We start from the raw sequence: 21,288 nt of genomic DNA, 5'->3' as shown, positions 1-21,288 counted from the left end.
AACGAGGCGGTTCAGAAGCCTAATACATATGTACTTTTAGCCTTTGAGCTACGACAATATACAACCGATTCGAACGATATAAACAATTTAACAAAATATTTAAATCGCCATCTTGTGACGTAGTGTCTTAAAAAGTATAAGACTTGGTGTAGTGAGCCACCTAAAATGTATTCTATTTTTTTTTTTATCCTCAAGATTGAGATTTTCTTAACGGGGAAAATGTCACAAATAATCAAACTCTTTGAAAAATGAAATACAGTTTATCAAGGCAGTGTAGCTTAATAGATAAAATGTATTTTGTTATGAGCAACAATTTAAAAAAAACCACCAGACCGAATTTGCTCTATAAGTTTTCATTTTTTAAATTCAATTTTAATTAAAAACCCCTTAAAAACCTCTATGATAACACTTAATCATATACATATATACATGTAGTACTATATTCCTTTTATTGACGTAATATAATCAGCTGGCATTAAATTTAGATAAGCTCAATGATCAAAATCTTGAGGCATGGCGTCCTTTTAAGTTTTTAAGCCTTTTTTCTTTTTTAATATTTTGCATTTAAGATCAATTCTATGTAAGAATCAAAATTCGGTGGCCACGCATAGTTCCGGATTTTCTTCATACTTGGCAATTTGATAGACTTTGGTGAGTAAAAAAGCCAAACACCATTTGTTTGTTGCTATGTGGTCCCGTTGCCATGGTAACCGAGGGTAAAGATGTAAAAATGGCATTTTAATGCTTATTTGAGAACATATTGTGAGTAATGTGCAGAACTTGGGGTTTCCAGGGTAGAATATATTATTAAAAATAGTTGTCATTTTTCAAAAGAAAGAAAAAAATTCATGGAGAAACGCATATTTTTAGAGCGTCTCCATGGTTACTAAACAGAAATTTGAAAATCTGTTTTCTTCATCTAATTTGAATAAAAAGTGCAAATCTTGGATTTTTTGGTAAACACTATTATGATTGTGCAAGTAAAAATTTATATATGAAAATTGAGAACCGTTGCTATGGTAACAAGCTTAAAAATAAGGAAAATTATAATATTTTTAGGCGTCTTTAAATGGATATTAATCACTTATAATGAATAAATATAGAGAATCAAATGGTGAGAAAAAATAAAGTATGTCCTGAACTTTAATGGCATTTGAAAAAAATCTAAAATTTTCTAAAAATAACTGCCGTTGCTATGGCTTTTTCAAAGTAAGAATTTCTGTGTGATTTTTTACGCAACTTAATTTTCCATAGCAACAGCATTGCAAAAGAAAGGTTTTTGTGGTGTATAATGAAAATTTAGATATATTTTTACAAGTTCAAACTAAAACAATTGCAAATAAATTCTAAAATCAGGAATGAAAGCATATCAAAATAATCTTCAATTTCTCAGTTTTTCTTAATTTTTGGCCTTGTTGCCATAGCAACGGATGTCAATTTTCATGGTAAAATATGTATTGCATGGTCATTCATATTGATGTTAAAATTTAACAGTTTCCCATTTGGGCTTATTAAAAAACCGCAGAAAACAGATTTCAAAATTTTGTAACGGTTTCCATGGTAACATTTTAAAAGTATTGGTTTCTCCATCAATTTTCTTATATAATTAAATATTTGAAAATAGCACAAATGCTGTTTTATGTCTTTGATAGTTTACATTAGTGGGCAAAACCTTCTAATATGGCTTCAATGTAGGTAAGTTTTGCTATTTTCCCATCTTTAGCCTCGATTACCATGGCAACAGTTACCCCCAGCAACAAACTTTTAGTGGTTTTTTGCGTTTTACACCTAGGTATGTCCATGAATGAAATATAAGGAAAATTGGTGACTATGCGTGGCCAGACCCTTTTAGAAATCATTGATTCTTACATAGAATTGATCTTAAAATGCGTCTTGGAACTCACCAGAAGTCTCTGCATTAATAACTGTTAATCAGCCTAAAACAGGATGAATAGTTTCATATACAAACACATTTTATTTTGAAAGTGGTACTACATTAATGACACAGGGTGATTTAACCCCCCCCCCCCTAAAAAAAATCTCTAAAGCAGGAAAGGGAAACAAAACTGGAGACAAATTTTCACCTTGTCGTACTCCGACATTACAACTGATAAAACTGATAAAAGATGACAAACTAATCAGAGATTTAAGTTCCTCGTACAGATTTTTTTTACTAAAGAAGGAAAAGATTTCATTAACACCATTTTGTTGTTTTTTAAACCATAAATCATTTCTTCAAACATTATCAAAAAAGAAGAAGAAGCAGTGAATACTTCTTTTGTTCATAAGGGTGTCTGGTAATAAATGTTAAGCGTAAACAGGATAGTTTCCTTTCGCAAACCAGTCTGGCTAGCTATCATATAATTAGTAGATTAATTTCGGTTACATAAATCGGTATGTCCCTAGCCGTGTGCTTATACTGTTTAAAATATATGTAAATATACGCGTGAAAAGTTTGCTAAGGCTGCTCAATAATGTCGGCAGTGGCATGATAAAGGGGTAAGGGTAGTTACATCACTGGGTATAAACTACGTTTGTCATTCTATGCAACAAAAAAGAGGATGGTGCCATGGTGACTTTCTTTGCAAATAGTTCATTTTTGACAGATATGAGTACCTAATACCTAATTCTGCGGTATTACATTATTGACGGGAAAAATCATCGTGTTAATATACCCACAGTTTTGTTTTGATGAATTAAACCTAGTATATTTATAGACATTTATGAACTTTGCAATTGTTAATTTTAAACCGTTCTTCAGTTTAGGTGAACATTGGTACAAGCAAATTGTGCTTTTTGCCTGAAAAACTATGAAATGTTTATGAAAAATACTGACCAGTTGGTATTGATACTCGTGATCAAATGTATGTGTTAATTTGCGTCAGTTATCCCTATTTGTTTATTTTATAAACATATACAAATAACCTTGTACTCTAATCTAGAAATCCACACACATTTTATAATCTACATTTTTTTAATGCATCATTTTACTTTGCGCTTATAAAATTGATGATATTTCACTGAAAACTCCTAACGTATTATGATTTGTCAGTCTTCTGAAATAAGGTCCTGAAGTGTTTTAAATTTTAAAATGTCAGAAATGCATCTATTTTCCTGACGGATTATCTACGCAGAACCCTTAATCAATCCATCATGTTCCTGATGATAAAACTCAACGCACACCGACCCCAAATCCCAAAAACTCACAGACCAAATGAGGATTAACACTATCTCGTGCTTGGTGTAAGTATATTTTAAACACTATTTAGAATACCGTATTAATATTGAGAATGAATTTGATCTCTAAACAATTCTCCGTACCCAAGATATATCTTTAATATTCAGTATTTCGATTTCGCCTCCAAAAAAGATTCGCACTAAAAAAAAAATATTTAGATCGATCGATACTTTTTGGCAAGCAAAAAGGAAAAAAGCAAAAACTAAAAAAAATATGACTGTGTTAAAACTTAAGAAGACGGGGGTTCTATCTTATGAGGTAATGTGTACGGATGTTTAATAATCAATAATCAGTTGTTTAAAAACTGTTAAAATAAATAATAACCAATAGATCTTATTTGATTTAGATTTAACTACCAGTGAATATTCTAAACGGTCTTCTAAACTTTGCTTTTAGGTTTTTCAATTAGGACGCCTGGACGGTTTTTGTATCCATTTTCGTTTTTTGTGATTTATACCGATGATTAGATAAAATGATAAAAAATCAATGTTAGTCTGAAATATAACACTATAATGATTCTTTTTGTTTGTTTACACAGAGCAGGGTTATTGCGATGTTACAAGCACTGTATCTATACATTTTTTTCACTCGATAAGTTGAGATATAGCAAAGGAATAAATTGTTGACACTGTGTGGTTCATCGTAAAATAAACAAAAGAAGTTAAGTTTGATTTGTCTTGATGTATAATACTAGTATTCTCAATTTTCTGGGAAAATTCTCTCTATTTTGCAATATTTCTTTTAATTCAAATAAGGAGGTTGGGTTGTCTACAGACTACCAAATTTTTTCCCCCACCAAATATCTTAGATTTACGTGTATTTTTTTCAGCCAGAAACTAATAATCATTTTAAAAAAACCAAACTTTTATCAATCGTAGTGTTAAGCTTTTAAATTAGAATATTACAAATAAGCTACATGTATATATCGGTTTTTGATAGGAGGGTGGAACATGATATTCCAATCGTTTCAAAACGTTTAACGTCATACATATTTTATGAAGTACATACAGTTTTCGTTTTCGTCTTCTCCAGGCTGGCGTTGGTAGGATGTATCAGCGGGTTAACGATCAGATTTAGGGATCCCTCGAGGAACGCCGCATTGCCGCGGAGGCGAACGCTGACGGGTTGGCGGTCCTCGGGCTGGGCCAGTGAAGGCCAAAGACGTAGGTTGATTAGATTGAACAACATTTGGTCACAATATAGATTTCCTAGCCATGGATCATTGCCTTATTCAGGTAAATCTGGAAAAACTTTACAAATCTTAAGAGGAAAATAATTCAAATGAGTACTTTTAGACCAAAACTAAGGACAATGTTTTTCAAATACTGTCTTCTCATTTCATGATGTTATAGCTGAGTATACAACCGTGTTTCGATGGCTACCTGTTGGCTATTCCTGTCCTATTTCTTATTGATTTTCTTCAAAATTAAAACCAATTTAGTTAAAATCAAGAGAAATGATTAATTAATTGATGATTCATATCACATAAACTGGCACACAAAATGTTGCATCAATTACATGTAGGTATAAAAAAATCAAATATTGTTTTTTCTACGTTTTTTAAAGATGTTTTATAGGTTTTCTTGTTTATGTATGGTTTTACGTTTATGTATAGTCTTTTGGCTCTTTTATAGATGTGATTGGATTGAATGATTTTGATACATCAACACCATGGAGACAGAGGATCAGCAGACCACGTGACACTAATGCTTTGTCATCACTAGGATCCACAGGCGCAAGGGTGGGAGACCGATCCCCATCCACCGGTCTTCAATCACGTGACCGATCATCTTTGTACGAGAAATATGGCTCGCTCGCTGACTACCTTCCACTTCCCGTGGGTGAAAAATTCAAATCCTCACCAATCAAAGACCCTCGGTCGAACAGGGACCCTCTTCCGTCCGGGCCTCTTGCACCAGAAATAAGCAGAATGAGAGAAGAAGTTAAAGCCAAAGTCGAGTCCGGATATTACGGTCAAAAGCCCTTGTACGACTTCTTGTAATTTCGGCATATGAAGGATTATGGTTTATTTTGTTGCTTGTTTACGTCGTTATAAAGATGAATTGATTCGTCATTGGTAATATTAGTTTTATTCATGAAAATATGATTTGTAAAACGCATATGGATATATTAAATTACAATTGTGATAACTGATTTGTATTCAGTTCATTTTTTATAGACTTGAATTATATATTTATCCAGGTTTTAAAGTCTCGCAATAAAACTGTTTTGATGAAATGCGAACTTGCTTACACAATTGGATTTGTAGAAGCACTTTAAAAATTTATCATAAATCGCTCACACATAGCTGTGACGGTGCCATTAAGTTGATGGTCTTGTTGTGTTTCATTGATATCTGTGTTTATCAGTCTGAAACCTAGCCATTTATGAGTTAAAGAATAATTATTAAATGGTCACGTTTGCTCAATATTTTGCATAATAATAGTTGCTGATATAAATTCTTCATGATTTAAGCTTATTGTCCAAAAATAAAGGATTGTGTATTTGTCATTCATTCAATAATTCAGTTGAAATTCATATTCATTTTATCTGAAATTAAGAGAATACCCAAACAGGAAGAAATAAATGAAATCAGTTTCACAGTTTCAATATTCCCCACAACACATAAATGTAATAGAATTAAAGCAAGCAGCTGCAAGTCCTTTTTTCATCCAAAAATCATTTTGTTCTTTGACCTATTACAATGTAATGTAACCTAGCAATAGGAATGGATTATGATGCGTTAAATATAGATTTGTATGTCCTACTTCAGCGCTTTACCAGTTTTCTATTCTTTTTATCGTACATAAGATTCATAAGAAGGAAGTAAATGCAGCAGACAACAGGTCACTTGTATTGATGATCGGTCTCTGTATGTATATATCAATTTGACCTGAGAATAAGGTTCGCCCATAGAAAAATGGAAAGCAATCCCTATTACATTCAGAGGTTAATTGAACCTATAAAATTTATGATAAAGGTTAAAGATAGTTCGGTTGAATGCGCATTTAAGTCTATTGGCGACCGATTGCGATCTATAATAAAATGTGACAGAGAAATGTTCGACACGTTTTGTTTGAAACATATTGGCTTCGGATATCTTTTCGTTACGAGAACAACAATAAAAAATGTTTATACAATCATATAAATATTCATATTATAAAATCATCATTTTGATATGTGGCTGCGAACTAAGAATGTATATGTGGCGTATCTGGAGTAAAAATTTTGACATAAGTTTGAGTGAAAATACACATCATGCTTCTTATAATTAGACGTTTCACAAACTTTGGGCCAATAAAACATGTTCTGTCTCCAGTAAATTGTCTCTAAACTTTGCTACACGTCTTATGAATATTAATGTGATCCGCCAATTTTAACGTCACTGCGCATGAGGGCGGGAAAACTCAGCATTGAAAACGCGAAGGAGGAACAGTTTGGAAATTACGTTTTCCATGTAATAATTTAGATAACTCTTGTATCAGATAATACTCGAAGCCTTATTATTCCGATATCAATTAATGTTAGAACGATATAGATTGTTAATTACGTGCAATATAAGCGATTTTTTTAGCCATCGACACACAGTAAACGGAGTAAATACACCCCCCCCCCCCCCTTCGAGGGATTCACATACTGAAAGCGTTTATTTATTCTTTATTTAAAAAAAATTCTCTATACCAATACCCAATCGTGGTTTATTACTTATAAAGTAAAGGCATGGAACACGAACCTGACTAGCAAAACTCTACTTCATGAAATAACCTTAATCTCAGTTCAGCTTTAATTACTATTCTATCATTCTATATGGTCTCCGATTTTCTCTTTGTTTTTATCCTTGCCAGTCTGTCTCTCTTTTTGAATCTTGTCGAATCTGCAAACTTAATGGTCTACCCCTCTTTCTGGTTGTCGACATTGATGTTGATAGACCGAGATGGATGTCACATGACCATTTAAGGCGGGAATTTTTAAATATTTTTCATTTTTTACCGCACGTAAAAAATACTTTTTTATTTCTCGTATCTTTGTTGTGCGATCGACTTAGACAGTGATTCATCTGAAAGTTCTATCTTTAAATAAAATAATGAAGCAAATAATAAGATCTTACTAATGTTATTCACTAAAAAATACGCCACATATACCTTTAATGCCATATCTTTGAATTTACTTGCAACTTATTTTCATTGTAATCACGCACAAACCGATTATAAAAAGTAGCATATGTCAGAGAACGCAATAAAAAATAAATCTATTTCATCATTTGAAAATCAATCATTTCATATTTCTGTTTTGCGAGAGGAGTGAGTGGTGCTTTTTATTTTGCTGAAAATAAGCAAGGAGAATTTAGGTCTAATCAGTTGAAAGCATTTTGCAAACGCATGAATGTACGCATTTCTTGAACATTTAAAAACTGATTTTAGACATATCATGCATTTAAAGCACTGTTCAATGCATTTAATTTGCACTGTTCAATGGTATTTTCTTGGTTTGTAACTTTTTCGTGGTCGATCAAAACGTTTACGTTTTTTGAAAAGACAGAATCGATCAAAACGTTTTCATGAATATTGAAAACACAGAATGCACGGACTGACATCAGACACTCAACTTAGCATTAGTATTAGAATAAATTATACATAACTGAAAAGTGTGAATACAGCAGCTTGTGAATCAAATTGAATGAAAGTCTTTTAAAATAAACTGGAATATGAATAATGATATACATGTTAATGTATATCGATGAGATCTCAGATCATATTTCTTTCCCCTTGTCTCAATTTCTATCAATGTCTTAGATAAATGAAATTCCGTTTTGAAATACAGAAACTCAGTCATTTTTATATTTCTCTTTTTGCGCGAGGAGGATGGGTGCTTTTTATTTTGCTGAAAATAAGTAAGGAGAATTATGTAAAGGAAGACTCGATCGTGCCCGACTAATGTTCAAAGAAAATATTTTTCTGCAGAATACTTGTATACTATACTTTGTCCGAAGAAATCATAGATTTACATTTTGCTTAATTGATCGATATTTATAAACATATTAGGGTTCCAACGATGTTCATTCAAGAGTATTAAAAAAAATCCAAGGTTTCTCTTTTGAACCGTCCCTACTACCTTATCATGAATATACCCGGATGTGTAAAGTATTCAGAGTGACTTCGATTCCGAATGGAGAAAAGAAGTCAGCATTCTCCGTAAGAAATCTGTTTTCGTTCATGTTAATTTCTCTGAGTAAAAAATAATGAATTAATATACAATGAAAATGTCATTGATTTCAATTGCACTTCATTCATAGTTACGTGTACCTTTATTTAAAAATGGGAAAATGTGCTGCGTAAATATATTAGGACAGACTATAGTAACAGTTTATGAAGGTTTGATCAGTAGGAAGTAGGAAATGTAGAAAACGTAACAATACATTGATAACTTTGTATTGTATTTGGTATCGTAAAAAGAAAAAGTCAGGGTTAAACTGTGTTTTACGTCCATTGTTCGTTGGCAAAAGTATAATTTCCGGATGATTTTTTTGTTGGTCGATGAATCGATGCATATGACTCTTGAAAATGTTATAAGTAAAATGAAGTTGGTTAGATCTTTAAAAAAAGAAGAATTCGTAGGAAATGTAATTACAATGTATCGTGTCAAATTAAGTTACTTTACACTGTCATTTAATTATACCGCAACATTACTTACGATATTGAATCGCCCCTTTGCTTGCACATCAATTGTATATTTGACATATCAATTTTAATGGATTGTGATTATGTTTGCAGGAAAGAAACAATCAAGCAAACGTCTTTTAAAAATTTTGTCACAATGAAGAGGAGCAACAAAGACATTTTGGATGATAATTCTCTACTACCACTACTTCTTTCCTATACACGTATAACTTAATTATCACCAAAAATAAAAAAGAATTGGAAAGTTTTACTCAGTATAAAGAACCAACTTTATAGAACATGTACATGTAAATATTCGGGATTCCTGTGTGTTCCTTGCATATTTTTGTTGCTTGAATTGGTTTTATGAAGTCGAAAGAAAAAAAAAACACGAGACAATTTGTTTCAACGAAATTTAATGCTAAAACAAAACAGAAGCAGCTTAAATGTTTAAAGTCTTCAAGACAAACAATTACATGCAACATCATAATAAAATACAAACTCACTCAATTAATTTTATCTTAGCTTTGCTAATCACACAATAAAGTCTTCAAAAACAGCATCATTCCAACAACAATAGTAGCGTACATGCATATAGAAAATGAAATTTAAAGAAATGCATGTTATTACAAAAAACGTCTTTTGTGTTTAAAAACTTTATAACTCAATTTGATTTAATAAAGGAATCATAGACCTGTTTCAGATGAAAGCTTCCTTACAACAGCTTGGTTTTCGGGAACCTCTGCCGTCTGAGAATTCTTGCTGTTTACAGAATGTTTCCGGAACACGCTTGACTGTGTGGATGACCTACTGACGACGGATTGTTTTCGGGAAATTCCAGATTGTCTGTAAGGTTTGGTCAAAGTGTTTTGTCTGTGGAACTGGGTGAGGATGCTAGATAACGTAGAACTCCTGTTTGAGTTTGATCTACCTTTGCTCAGTGTCGATCTCGAATATCCAGGATCTTTTTTTTGGAATAATTCTTTCACCAGCGAGGAAAATCTGTCGTCCGACAGACCGTAAATGAAAGGATTGGACACGTTATTCAGAAACACCGTCCAGAAAAAGGTGTAGTATATCGTGCCCGACGTAAACGTAAGGTCGCATTCCAGGTCTGATTTTAGATGCAGAATCATTGCCAAGGCATCATGGGTAAGTGTACTAATGACGTACACAATGGTTATTATCATAAAGGTTACCGTCGATTTTCTGGTTTGAACATTTTTGCTACACGATCCAACCGAATCCTTGCGTTGGCTTGAGAAATACTTTGAATGACTATGAACTCTTTTCATAATAAAGTAATATAAAACCGACAAAAATACAGTGACGACAAGAAACATGGACACTAAGACATTGTAATACCATTTAGACAAAGACAAAAAGAATTGACTCTCAGCTCTGAAGCACCTTGTGCCAATAATGCCGTGTATGTTTGTTTCTACGGTCGTGTTCCCGTAAATCCAAGGTGTAAACCACGTGACACTTAGAGTGATCAAAACGATTATCGTGCAGCTAATTTTGGCTTGCTTTTCGGTAATTTGTTTCTTCAATGGTCTACACACCTTGCGGAACCGGTCGATGGCAATTATCACTAGCATCAGCGGTGATGCTACACCTCCGAAGAAACCTATGAAATGTCCGGCTTTGCAAATAAAGTTCGAAGGAAAATTTATTGGAAAATATAGATATAAGATTGCAAACGGCATTACCAAAACACAGTTGATAAGATCTAGACAGGCCAGGAATAAGACAAAAACTCGGTAATTTGAAATTTTGAATCGAGTGCAGTATAGGACAATCACCAACAAGTTTCCCACTAAGCCCAGTAACATTTGCAAAGAGATGAAATAAATGCCGGGGATATTTCGTTGACGAAATTGTCCATTGATGTCCTCAATGGTTGTGGTGTTAGGCCAATCAAGAGTTCGTAACCAAACTGGACAGAACCCCCTCGGTTTAGCCACGGATACGGGAGGGAGAGTGCTGATGAACACGGTGGTCGATTCCTCGTCCGGTTCCAAACCAGGGGCGCCATAGAGCGAATCCCCGTCCTCGTAATGATCCATGGCAGCAATGGCAATTGTAATTATTCTTTGATTAACAGGTTAGCTTGTCAGTCTTTAGACCTAACTCCTCAATACATCAAATATAAAAAAGAACATCAAATATCCATTCAACTGCGTCTCTTTTTGTTCAATTATTTCACAGTGCGTTTAAAATCCCAGGATCATTGGATTTTGTTTTTTGTTCTCTTCAAAATTTCATTCACACTTTAAAAGCATTTCTATACCAGTGGTACATTCATTGTCCACGCACAAACTCCTTGTCACCTCCTATCAAACTCCCGAGCTTCGATGAAAAATCTTTGTCTCAGCACCGGATGCTTTGGCTAAATTGGCTTTTAGATCGGGAAGAATCAGACAGGATATCCCAAACCATTAAAGTGGCGACAGTTTCTGTGATGAAACACTTTTATACTTTTGTCAATGGATGCGAAGCGTCTGATCGATTTGAAAGTTATAGGCTGTCCGTAACAAAGCGCCGGGAATGACTATCTCCGAGGCAATATCGCCCCTTCCGATGTCTCAGCCCACCGTCACAGCGGACCACTTGTCCCCATCAGAAATTAAACTGTGAAGGAAAGGAAAACCACAGCTCATCATTGTGAAGTATACATGTAAACAAATATACGCATCGCTTGCGGATAAATCTAATGAGTAATTATAATATAAAGTTTGAATCACTTTTTTATGACTTTTCGCTTGAATGCTATAATGGTATCTATTGAACTTTTATGAGTTTGTCACATTCGGCGAAGAATTATTTGGAAAGGGCACTTGGCTTTTATTGATATTTGGAGAAAATATTTAACAATGACGGGCACCTGATATATTTTTCTCTTAATGGAAAAAAATATATCCCATACTCAATAATTGGTTAATAATTGGTTGGATGTACAATTTTTATTTAGTGATAAATTTAGATAACTTCAAGGTGCTTGTTTTAAAAATCTATCTTACTGTATGTTGGGACTTCCCTTGATAATTTTATTAAATGATTTGAAAGTTAAAAGGATCTACAATAAAAATATAACATAATCAGAGTATCGTAAAAACGCTATATGAAACGCTGTATACATGCGTACATAAAAAAATAATTGCGGTAAAATGTTTATCATATAAATGTACATGCATATATACTAGTAGTCTCTTATTCCCATGAAAGCAGGTTGATATCATTCTTCGCTTTGATCAAGGTAAAAGAAAAGATTTTGAGAACTTCATGTTGCATAATTATCTACTTAAGAATAAAACCGATACTGATTACACATATGTTACTTTTAGTTTCTACTTCAAAGCTTATCGCTAATAACACAATTATTGTCACTTAACGAAAGTGTTTGAAGAGTTTTTCGATGAGGTTAATTTCTTAATGGTCAATTTGGGTTTTTTTTTATACTAATCGTGGTATTTTTTTTCAAATCTCATTTCCTGTAAAACATCCAAATTACATGATTCAGTGAGTTTACCCTTCATTTCTGATCCGTTTTCCTTTTCAATTTTTAAAAACAATTTCCCTTAAATAATTCAACTATGTTCAAGTGATTATATTGTCACATGATTACCCAATGCTTCATATAGTCACTTGAAGTAATTTGTTAATTCCGATACGCCTTCTCCTGAAGAAGTTGAAAGCACCCATTGTTTGAAGATCAATTTATTTTAAGGAGGAATCCTTTAGTGATGATGTTTGTCCCCTTTTAAGAGCTTCTCCATTGTAATTCTGTGTCGCTATGATTTCAGATGAAGTGTTTTTACAATAGAGAGTGTTTATGGTATTTTATCGGATACACACCAAAATAACTGCGATTCTCAATCTGGCAATGGGTTTTCGACAATAAAGGAAACGTAGAAAATAACAGTAAAAAAATGATATAAATGTCATAAATTACAATTTCATATATTGACCTTTAAAAATTAAAATTTCATAATTTGTTGAGGATGTTGCATTTGTCTTTTGTGTGAGGAGTTTCCACGTATCCCTGTAATTTGAGCCACCACAAATAAATGAAAGAATCAACGGGGATCGTTCGCTATGCATTTCAGACTGTTTATCATGAAAAGACCGTTAGTTTTGTTTTGGTTTCCATCGTATTCTTTGCCCTTTCCAACGCCCATCAACTATAGTTTTTTACTCAATGGTTAATGCCGGTCATTAAGTCTTTCATTTCCAACGGAAGACCTAATTGCTTTCGCACTGTTTCTTCTTATTATTAAGGTCTTCCGTTTCCAACGGAAGACCTTATTGTTTTCGTACTGTTTCTTCTTCTTATTTTTTTCCACAAATTTTGTGCACGCGATTTCTCAGACACTATTCAGCCGATTTTCACCATTTTTTCACAGATGATTGCCAGAGGTCATAATTCTAGACGTTTTTTGAAATTTTGAAATCGTCACTTCCGGTACCGAGTTACGGCGGATTTTCTATCTTTTTACGACCTATTTTGTGCAGAGCTGATCTCAGAAACTATTAAAAATATGAATACGAAATTTTCAGGATAGGTAGTCCATAGTTTGAAGTTGTGCACTATTATATTGTTTTACGCCAGAGGCGCCATTTTATGGAGCTCGCCAAGGCACAAAAATTGGGTACGAATTTTCATTCAAAATTGTCATATCTTTTTAAGGTCTTCCGTTTCCAACGGAAGACCTTATAGTTTTCGTACGATTTCTTATTAAGGTCTTCCGTTTCCAGCGGAAGACCTTATAGTTTTCGTACTGTTTCTTATTATTTTTTTTTCCAAATTTTGTGCACGCGATTTCTTGAAAACCTTTTGACCGATATCGATCATTTTTTCACAGATTATTGGGTGTGATCTAAACTTCATACATTTTTTTCATTTTTTGTGTCGTCACTTCCGGTACCGATTTTTCGGATATTTTGTAATTTTTTACGACCTATTTTGTGCAGAGCTGATCTCAGAAACTATCAGAGATATGACTTTGAAATTTTCAGGATAGGTAGTCTATAGTTTGAAGTTGTTCACTATTGTGTTGTATGACGCCAGTGGCGCCATTTCTTGGAGCTCGCCAAGGCACGAAAATTGGGTACAAATTTTTATTCAAAATTTTCACACGTTTTGATTTATATCTTTTTATCAGTTGATATTTTGTTTAGACATATATATAACAAAAGTGGTAGAGAATCAAAAGTTCTTTCCAGCAAAATCAAGAAAAAGGGGCTGGCCCCTTTATTAAGGGGCCAAGGCAATCTTAAACTCTATTACAAATAACTTAAAAACGATAAAGATTTTGTAATGCAATATAGAAGCAAAGTTGTTGATCGTACCAATATCTATTAGTAAAAATTATTGCCACGCCCATTTATTACGTAATTAGGGATTTTTAGGGGCCAAAGTACTTAAACTTTGACGCAATATAACTAGAGAAGTAGACATATTTTGTTAGACATGATAGAAGAGTAAATGTTTGAATTAATGATTTAAATCGATTCCACTTATCAAAACACGAATTCCTGTCCCCATTAAGGATCTAGAGGGCTGGCCCCTAAAATATTCATACATTTGTATCTCAAAAATGATCAACAATTTTAGATGGGTGTAAGAACAAAAATTGTTAGTATTCTTAAGACCTTTTCAAAGAAATTAAGAAAAAGGGGCTTGCCCCTTTTTTTGGGGGGGGGGGCAAGAAACTCGTAAAGTCTATTACAAATTACATAAAAACGATTAAGATTTCGTAATGCATTATAAAAGCAAAATTGTTAATTGTAGCAATATCTATCTGGAAAACTCATTGCAACACCCATTTATTACGTAATTAGGGATTTGTATACATTATCTGAAAGTGTGTGTGTGTGGGGGGGGTGGGGGTGTAATTCTAAAATTATATCGATTATTCATGGAACGATTAAAAACAGAAATCGCAAGGAAGACCTACTCGTTACTCGTAACGAGATCGTATCTAGTTAAGGTCTTCCGTTTCCAACGGAAGACCTTATAGTTTTCGTACTGTTTCTTATTATTTTTTTTTTCCAAATTTTGTGCACGAGATTTCTCCAAAACTGTTCGACCGATTTCAACTATTTTTTCACAGAAGATGGGACTTGATGTAAACTTAATACATTTTTTAGATTTTTCCTGTCGTCGCTTCCGGTACCGATTTATCGGCCATTTTGTACATTTTTACGACCTATTTCGTGCAGAGCTGATCTCAGAAACTATTAGAGATATGACTATGAAATTTTCAGGATAGGTAGTCTATAGTTTGAAGTTGTGCACTATTATGTTGTTTTACGCCAGTGGCGCCATTTCTTGGAGCTCGCCTGGGCACGAAAATTGGGTACGAATTTTCAATCAAAATTTTCATACGTTTTGATCTGTATCTTTTTATCAGTTGATATTTTCTTAAGACATATATAATAAAAGTGGTAGATAATTAAAAGTTCTTTCCACCAAAATCAAGAAAAAGGGGCTGGCCCCTAAAATTAGGGGCCAAGACACTCGTAAACTATATTACAGATAACTTAAAAAACAATCAAGATTTTGTTATGCATTATAGAAGCAAAATTGTTGACCGTAACAATATTTATCAGGTAAAATCATTTTTACACCTATTTATGAGGGAATTAGGGATTTTTAGGGGCCAGAGTACTTAAACTTTGACGCAATATATCTAAAGAAGGAGACATATTTTGTGAAGCATTGTAGAACAGCAAATGTCTGTATTGATAATTCTAATCGATTCCACTGATCAAAACACCAATGTCAGTCCCCATTAAGGAAGAGGGCTGGCCCCTAAATTCTTCAATCACTTGTATCTAAAAAATGGACAACAATTTTAGATGGTTATAAGAACAAAAAATGTTTGTATTCGTGAGACCTTGTGAATGAACTCAAGAAAAGGGGCTGGCCCCTTAAATTAGGGGCCAAGACACTCGTAAAGTCTTTAACACATACCTTAAAAACGATCAAAATTTTGTAATGTATTAAAGAAACAGAGTTATTGATGGTAACAATATCAGTTTGTAAAACTCATTGCCACACCGATTGATGACGTAATTAGGGATTTCAGGGGACTTAAATCTTAGATCTTCAATGTGCTGTGTGTGAAAATGCAAAACACTTTGTTCATCATTTTAAAGGATATTGACAATCGTATGCATTATCTGAAAGGGAGTGGTTGAGGGGAAATTCTGAAATTTCATTGATATTTTAATCGTATCGTTAAAAAATTGAACGGAAGACCTACTCGTTACTCGTAACGAGATCGTATCTAGTTAAGGTCTTCCGTTTCCAACGGAAGACCTTATTGTTTTCTTACTGTTTCTTATTATTATTTTTTTCCACAAATTTTGTGCACGCGATTTCTCAGACACTATTCAGCCGATTTGGACCATTTTTTCACAGATGATTGCCAGAGGTCATAATTCTAGACGTTTTTTGAAATTTTGAAATCGTCACTTCCGGTACCGAGTTACGGCGGATTTTCTATCTTTTTACGACCTATTTTGTGCAGAGCTGATCTCAGAAACTATTAAAAATATGAATACGAAATTTTCAGGATAGGTAGTCCATAGTTTGAAGTTGTGCACTATTATATTGTTTTACGCCAGAGGCGCCATTTTATGGAGCTCGCCAAGGCACAAAAATTGGGTACGAATTTTCATTCAAAATTGTCATATCTTTTTAAGGTCTTCCGTTTCCAACGGAAGACCTTATAGTTTTCGTACGATTTCTTATTAAGGTCTTCCGTTTCCAGCGGAAGACCTTATAGTTTTCGTACTGTTTCTTATTATTTTTTTTTCCAAATTTTGTGCACGCGATTTCTTGAAAACCTTTTGACCGATATCGATCATTTTTTCACAGATTATTGGGTGTGATCTAAACTTCATACATTTTTTTCATTTTTTGTGTCGTCACTTCCGGTACCGATTTTTCGGATATTTTGTAATTTTTTACGACCTATTTTGTGCAGAGCTGATCTCAGAAACTATCAGAGATATGACTTTGAAATTTTCAGGATAGGTAGTCTATAGTTTGAAGTTGTTCACTATTGTGTTGTATGACGCCAGTGGCGCCATTTCTTGGAGCTCGCCAAGGCACGAAAATTGGGTACAAATTTTTATTCAAAATTTTCACACGTTTTGATTTATATCTTTTTATCAGTTGATATTTTGTTTAGACATATATATAACAAAAGTGGTAGAGAATCAAAAGTTCTTTCCAACAAAATCAAGAAAAAGGGGCTGGCCCCTTTATTAAGGGGCCAAGGCAATCTTAAACTCTATTACAAATAACTTAAAAACGATAAAGATTTTGTAATGCAATATAGAAGCAAAGTTGTTGATCGTACCAATATCTATTAGTAAAAATTATTGCCACGCCCATTTATTACGTAATTAGGGATTTTTAGGGGCCAAAGTACTTAAACTTTGACGCAATATAACTAGAGAAGTAGACATATTTTGTTAGACATGATAGAAGAGTAAATGTTTGAATTAATGATTTAAATCGATTCCACTTATCAAAACACGAATTCCTGTCCCCATTAAGGATCTAGAGGGCTGGCCCCTAAAATATTCATACATTTGTATCTCAAAAATGATCAACAATTTTAGATGGGTGTAAGAACAAAAATTGTTAGTATTCTTAAGACCTTTTCAAAGAAATTAAGAAAAAGGGGCTTGCCCCTTTTTTTGGGGGGGGGGGGCAAGAAACTCGTAAAGTCTATTACAAATTACATAAAAACGATTAAGATTTCGTAATGCATTATAAAAGCAAAATTGTTAATTGTAGCAATATCTATCTGGAAAACTCATTGCAACACCCATTTATTACGTAATTAGGGATTTGTATACATTATCTGAAAGTGTGTGTGTGTGGGGGGGGGGGGTGTAATTCTAAAATTATATCGATTATTCATGGAACGATTAAAAACAGAAATCGCAAGGAAGACCTACTCGTTACTCGTAACGAGATCGTATCTAGTTAAGGTCTTCCGTTTCCAACGGAAGACCTTATAGTTTTCGTACTGTTTCTTATTATTTTTTTTTTCCAAATTTTGTGCACGAGATTTCTCCAAAACTGTTCGACCGATTTCAACTATTTTTTCACAGAAGATGGGACTTGATGTAAACTTAATACATTTTTTAGATTTTTCCTGTCGTCGCTTCCGGTACCGATTTATCGGCCATTTTGTACATTTTTACGACCTATTTCGTGCAGAGCTGATCTCAGAAACTATTAGAGATATGACTATGAAATTTTCAGGATAGGTAGTCTATAGTTTGAAGTTGTGCACTATTATGTTGTTTTACGCCAGTGGCGCCATTTCTTGGAGCTCGCCTGGGCACGAAAATTGGGTACGAATTTTCAATCAAAATTTTCATACGTTTTGATCTGTATCTTTTTATCAGTTGATATTTTCTTAAGACATATATAATAAAAGTGGTAGATAATTAAAAGTTCTTTCCACCAAAATCAAGAAAAAGGGGCTGGCCCCTAAAATTAGGGGCCAAGACACTCGTAAACTATATTACAGATAACTTAAAAAACAATCAAGATTTTGTTATGCATTATAGAAGCAAAATTGTTGACCGTAACAATATTTATCAGGTAAAATCATTTTTACACCTATTTATGAGGGAATTAGGGATTTTTAGGGGCCAGAGTACTTAAACTTTGACGCAATATATCTAAAGAAGGAGACATATTTTGTGAAGCATTGTAGAACAGCAAATGTCTGTATTGATAATTCTAATCGATTCCACTGATCAAAACACCAATGTCAGTCCCCATTAAGGAAGAGGGCTGGCCCCTAAATTCTTCAATCACTTGTATCTAAAAAATGGACAACAATTTTAGATGGTTATAAGAACAAAAAATGTTTGTATTCGTGAGACCTTGTGAATGAACTCAAGAAAAGGGGCTGGCCCCTTAAATTAGGGGCCAAGACACTCGTAAAGTCTTTAACACATACCTTAAAAACGATCAAAATTTTGTAATGTATTAAAGAAACAGAGTTATTGATGGTAACAATATCAGTTTGTAAAACTCATTGCCACACCGATTGATGACGTAATTAGGGATTTCAGGGGACTTAAATCTTAGATCTTCAATGTGCTGTGTGTGAAAATGCAAAACACTTTGTTCATCATTTTAAAGGATATTGACAATCGTATGCATTATCTGAAAGGGAGTGGTTGAGGGGAAATTCTGAAATTTCATTGATATTTTAATCGTATCGTTAAAAAATTGAACGGAAGACCTACTCGTTACTCGTAACGAGATCGTATCTAGTTAAGGTCTTCCGTTTCCAACGGAAGACCTTATTGTTTTCTTACTGTTTCTTCTTATTATTTTTTTCCACAAATTTTGTGCACGCGATTTCTCAGACACTATTCAGCCGATTTGGACCATTTTTTCACAGATGATTGCCAGAGGTCATAATTCTAGACGTTTTTTGAAATTTTGAAATCGTCACTTCCGGTACCGAGTTACGGCGGATTTTCTATCTTTTTACGACCTATTTTGTGCAGAGCTGATCTCAGAAACTATTAAAGATATGAATACGAAATTTTCAGGATAGGTAGTCTATAGTTTGAAGTTGTGCACTATTATATTGTTTTACGCCAGTGGCGCCATTTCATGGAGCTCGCCAAGGCACAAAAATTGGGTACGAATTTTCATTCAAAATTGTCATACGTTTTGATCTGTATCTTTTTATCAGTTGACATTTTGTTAAATAATATGTAACAAAAGTGGTAGATAATCAAAAGTTCTTTCCAATAAAATCAAGAAAAAGGGGCTGGTCCCTTTAATTAGGGACCAAGAGACTCGTAAAGTCTATTACCAATAACTTAAAAACGATAAATATTTTGTTATGCATTATAGAATCATTAAGGTCTTCCGTTTCCAACGGAAGACCTTATTGTTATTGCTTTGTTTCTTTTCCTCTATTATTAAGGTCTTCCGTTTCCAACGGAAGACCTTATTGTTATTGCTTTGTTTCTTTTCCCCTATTATTATTATTATTTGTTTCTTTGACGTTTTCTCAAAAACGCTTCAGCCGATTTTCATGAAACTTTCAGACCTCACTAAGCACAAAATTTGTAAGAAATTTATCGATCAAATTTTTGGTCGTCACTTCCGGTCCCGAGATATTAAAGATTTTATGTTTTTGCTTGTTCACGCGTTTTCTCAAAAAGTATCAAAGATAAAACTTTCAAATTTTCAGTGGTAGTAGAGAGTCGTTAGCCACAGTGTCTCTCATATATCCGAACGTCTGTCGTCACTTCCGGTCGTCACCGGAAGGAAATGAAAAACCTTAATTTTTCAATTTTTTGGATTTGAATTTTTTTATTTTTTCATTCGATAGAGACTCTCTTAAAACTACAGAATATGAAATTCGTTTTAAAATCAATCCACGCATTCTTGAGATTTGGGACTCCAAAGTTCTGAAGCGAGGGTCCGCGTAGCTCAGTCGTTAGAGTGGTGGACTTGTGCCCAGGCGACCCGGGTTCAGTCCCTGAGTGCCGAATCTTTTTTCTCTCTTATTTGTGTTTTGATTAATGGTTTTATCTTTAGAATGATGGATTTGAATGTTTTCCGTTTTATTTTTGTCATAAATAAAAAAAAATAGCGGCTTTTTTTCAGTACAAATAGAGAAAATTCTGTCAGCAGCTCTCTAAATTCCGACGCTCGTCGCATCGCCCACATCAAAGACATGCCGCCGAAGTGCCCCTGCAGTTCGACCGCATTAGAGTTCGCTGGGTCGCTTTGCCGGCATCAAAGAAATGCCGCCATCTCAATGACTGTATGCACACAACATTTAGCAATGCACCCACGTTATTCTACTCGGCTTAAAAAGGAGGACTGCTTAGTATTTAATCCCATATATAGATACACACATGCATGTATACATGCGTTTATTGACATAGTTTGCTTACATATTGATTTCCTGAACATTATAAAACACTATGTAATCTCTCTCTCTCTCTCTCTCTCTCTCTCTCTCTCTCTCTCAAGTACAAATGTTTTAGCATTTAAATAAGAACTAGTTCAGGTAACATGCAGTCAATTGGATAGAGGCTAAATGTACATTGGCGTCCAAAAATTATACATGTATTTATTTCAAGTTACAGGATAATGTGTATGGATTAAGATAATTTGAAATTCATTGTTTAATGATTGTCTTCTTACTGAGTGGAAGTCAATGCTAAAAAGTCATTTTTATTAAAGACGGTGTACTTTTTTGTGCATGTCTAAATACTGAAACAAATTTGTTGCCTGTCTGGGATTAAGAAAAACCTCCGAAGTTTATACACGTAACTATACAAAAAAAAACGGGTGACTGCGACAAGGTTTGAAAA

General features: G+C 33.7%; 2 protein-coding genes across 3 annotated transcripts in view; one reads left to right on the top strand and one right to left on the bottom strand.

Annotated features, from left to right (window-relative positions):
- Positions 1-3,085: 3,085 nt before the first annotated feature.
- On the top strand, positions 3,086-5,392 carry LOC105320549 (uncharacterized). 2 transcript variants are annotated; one of them, XM_020064177.3, is made up of 3 exons: positions 3,086-3,243; positions 4,271-4,401; positions 4,873-5,392. In XM_020064177.3, the coding sequence occupies exons 1-3, from the start codon at positions 3,215-3,217 to the stop codon at positions 5,238-5,240; spliced, it is 528 nt and encodes a 175-aa protein (XP_019919736.2). In that variant the 5' UTR covers positions 3,086-3,214; the 3' UTR covers positions 5,241-5,392. The 2 variants fall into 2 exon arrangements, with proteins under 2 accessions (XP_019919736.2, XP_011416823.2); XM_011418521.4 differs by having other exon boundaries at positions 3,087-3,243; positions 4,271-4,473.
- A 3,901-nt stretch (positions 5,393-9,293) lies between these two features.
- LOC117680325 (histamine H2 receptor) overlaps positions 9,294-21,288 on the bottom strand; it is a 29,817-nt gene continuing 17,822 nt past the window's right edge. Inside the window, exon 2 of the mRNA XM_034481566.2 lies at positions 9,294-11,529. Coding sequence (XP_034337457.2) covers positions 9,582-10,964 — 1,383 coding nt within the window. The 5' untranslated portion in view covers positions 10,965-11,529 and the 3' untranslated portion in view covers positions 9,294-9,581. The remainder of the gene's footprint in view (positions 11,530-21,288) is intronic.

The sequence above is a fragment of the Magallana gigas genome, chromosome 3 (assembly GCF_963853765.1).
Source record: "Magallana gigas chromosome 3, xbMagGiga1.1, whole genome shotgun sequence".
NCBI classification, from domain to species: Eukaryota; Metazoa; Mollusca; class Bivalvia; order Ostreida; family Ostreidae; genus Magallana; species Magallana gigas.
The sequence above is the reverse complement of the archived record's forward strand: the minus strand, read 5'-3'. Positions and strand labels throughout refer to the sequence as shown.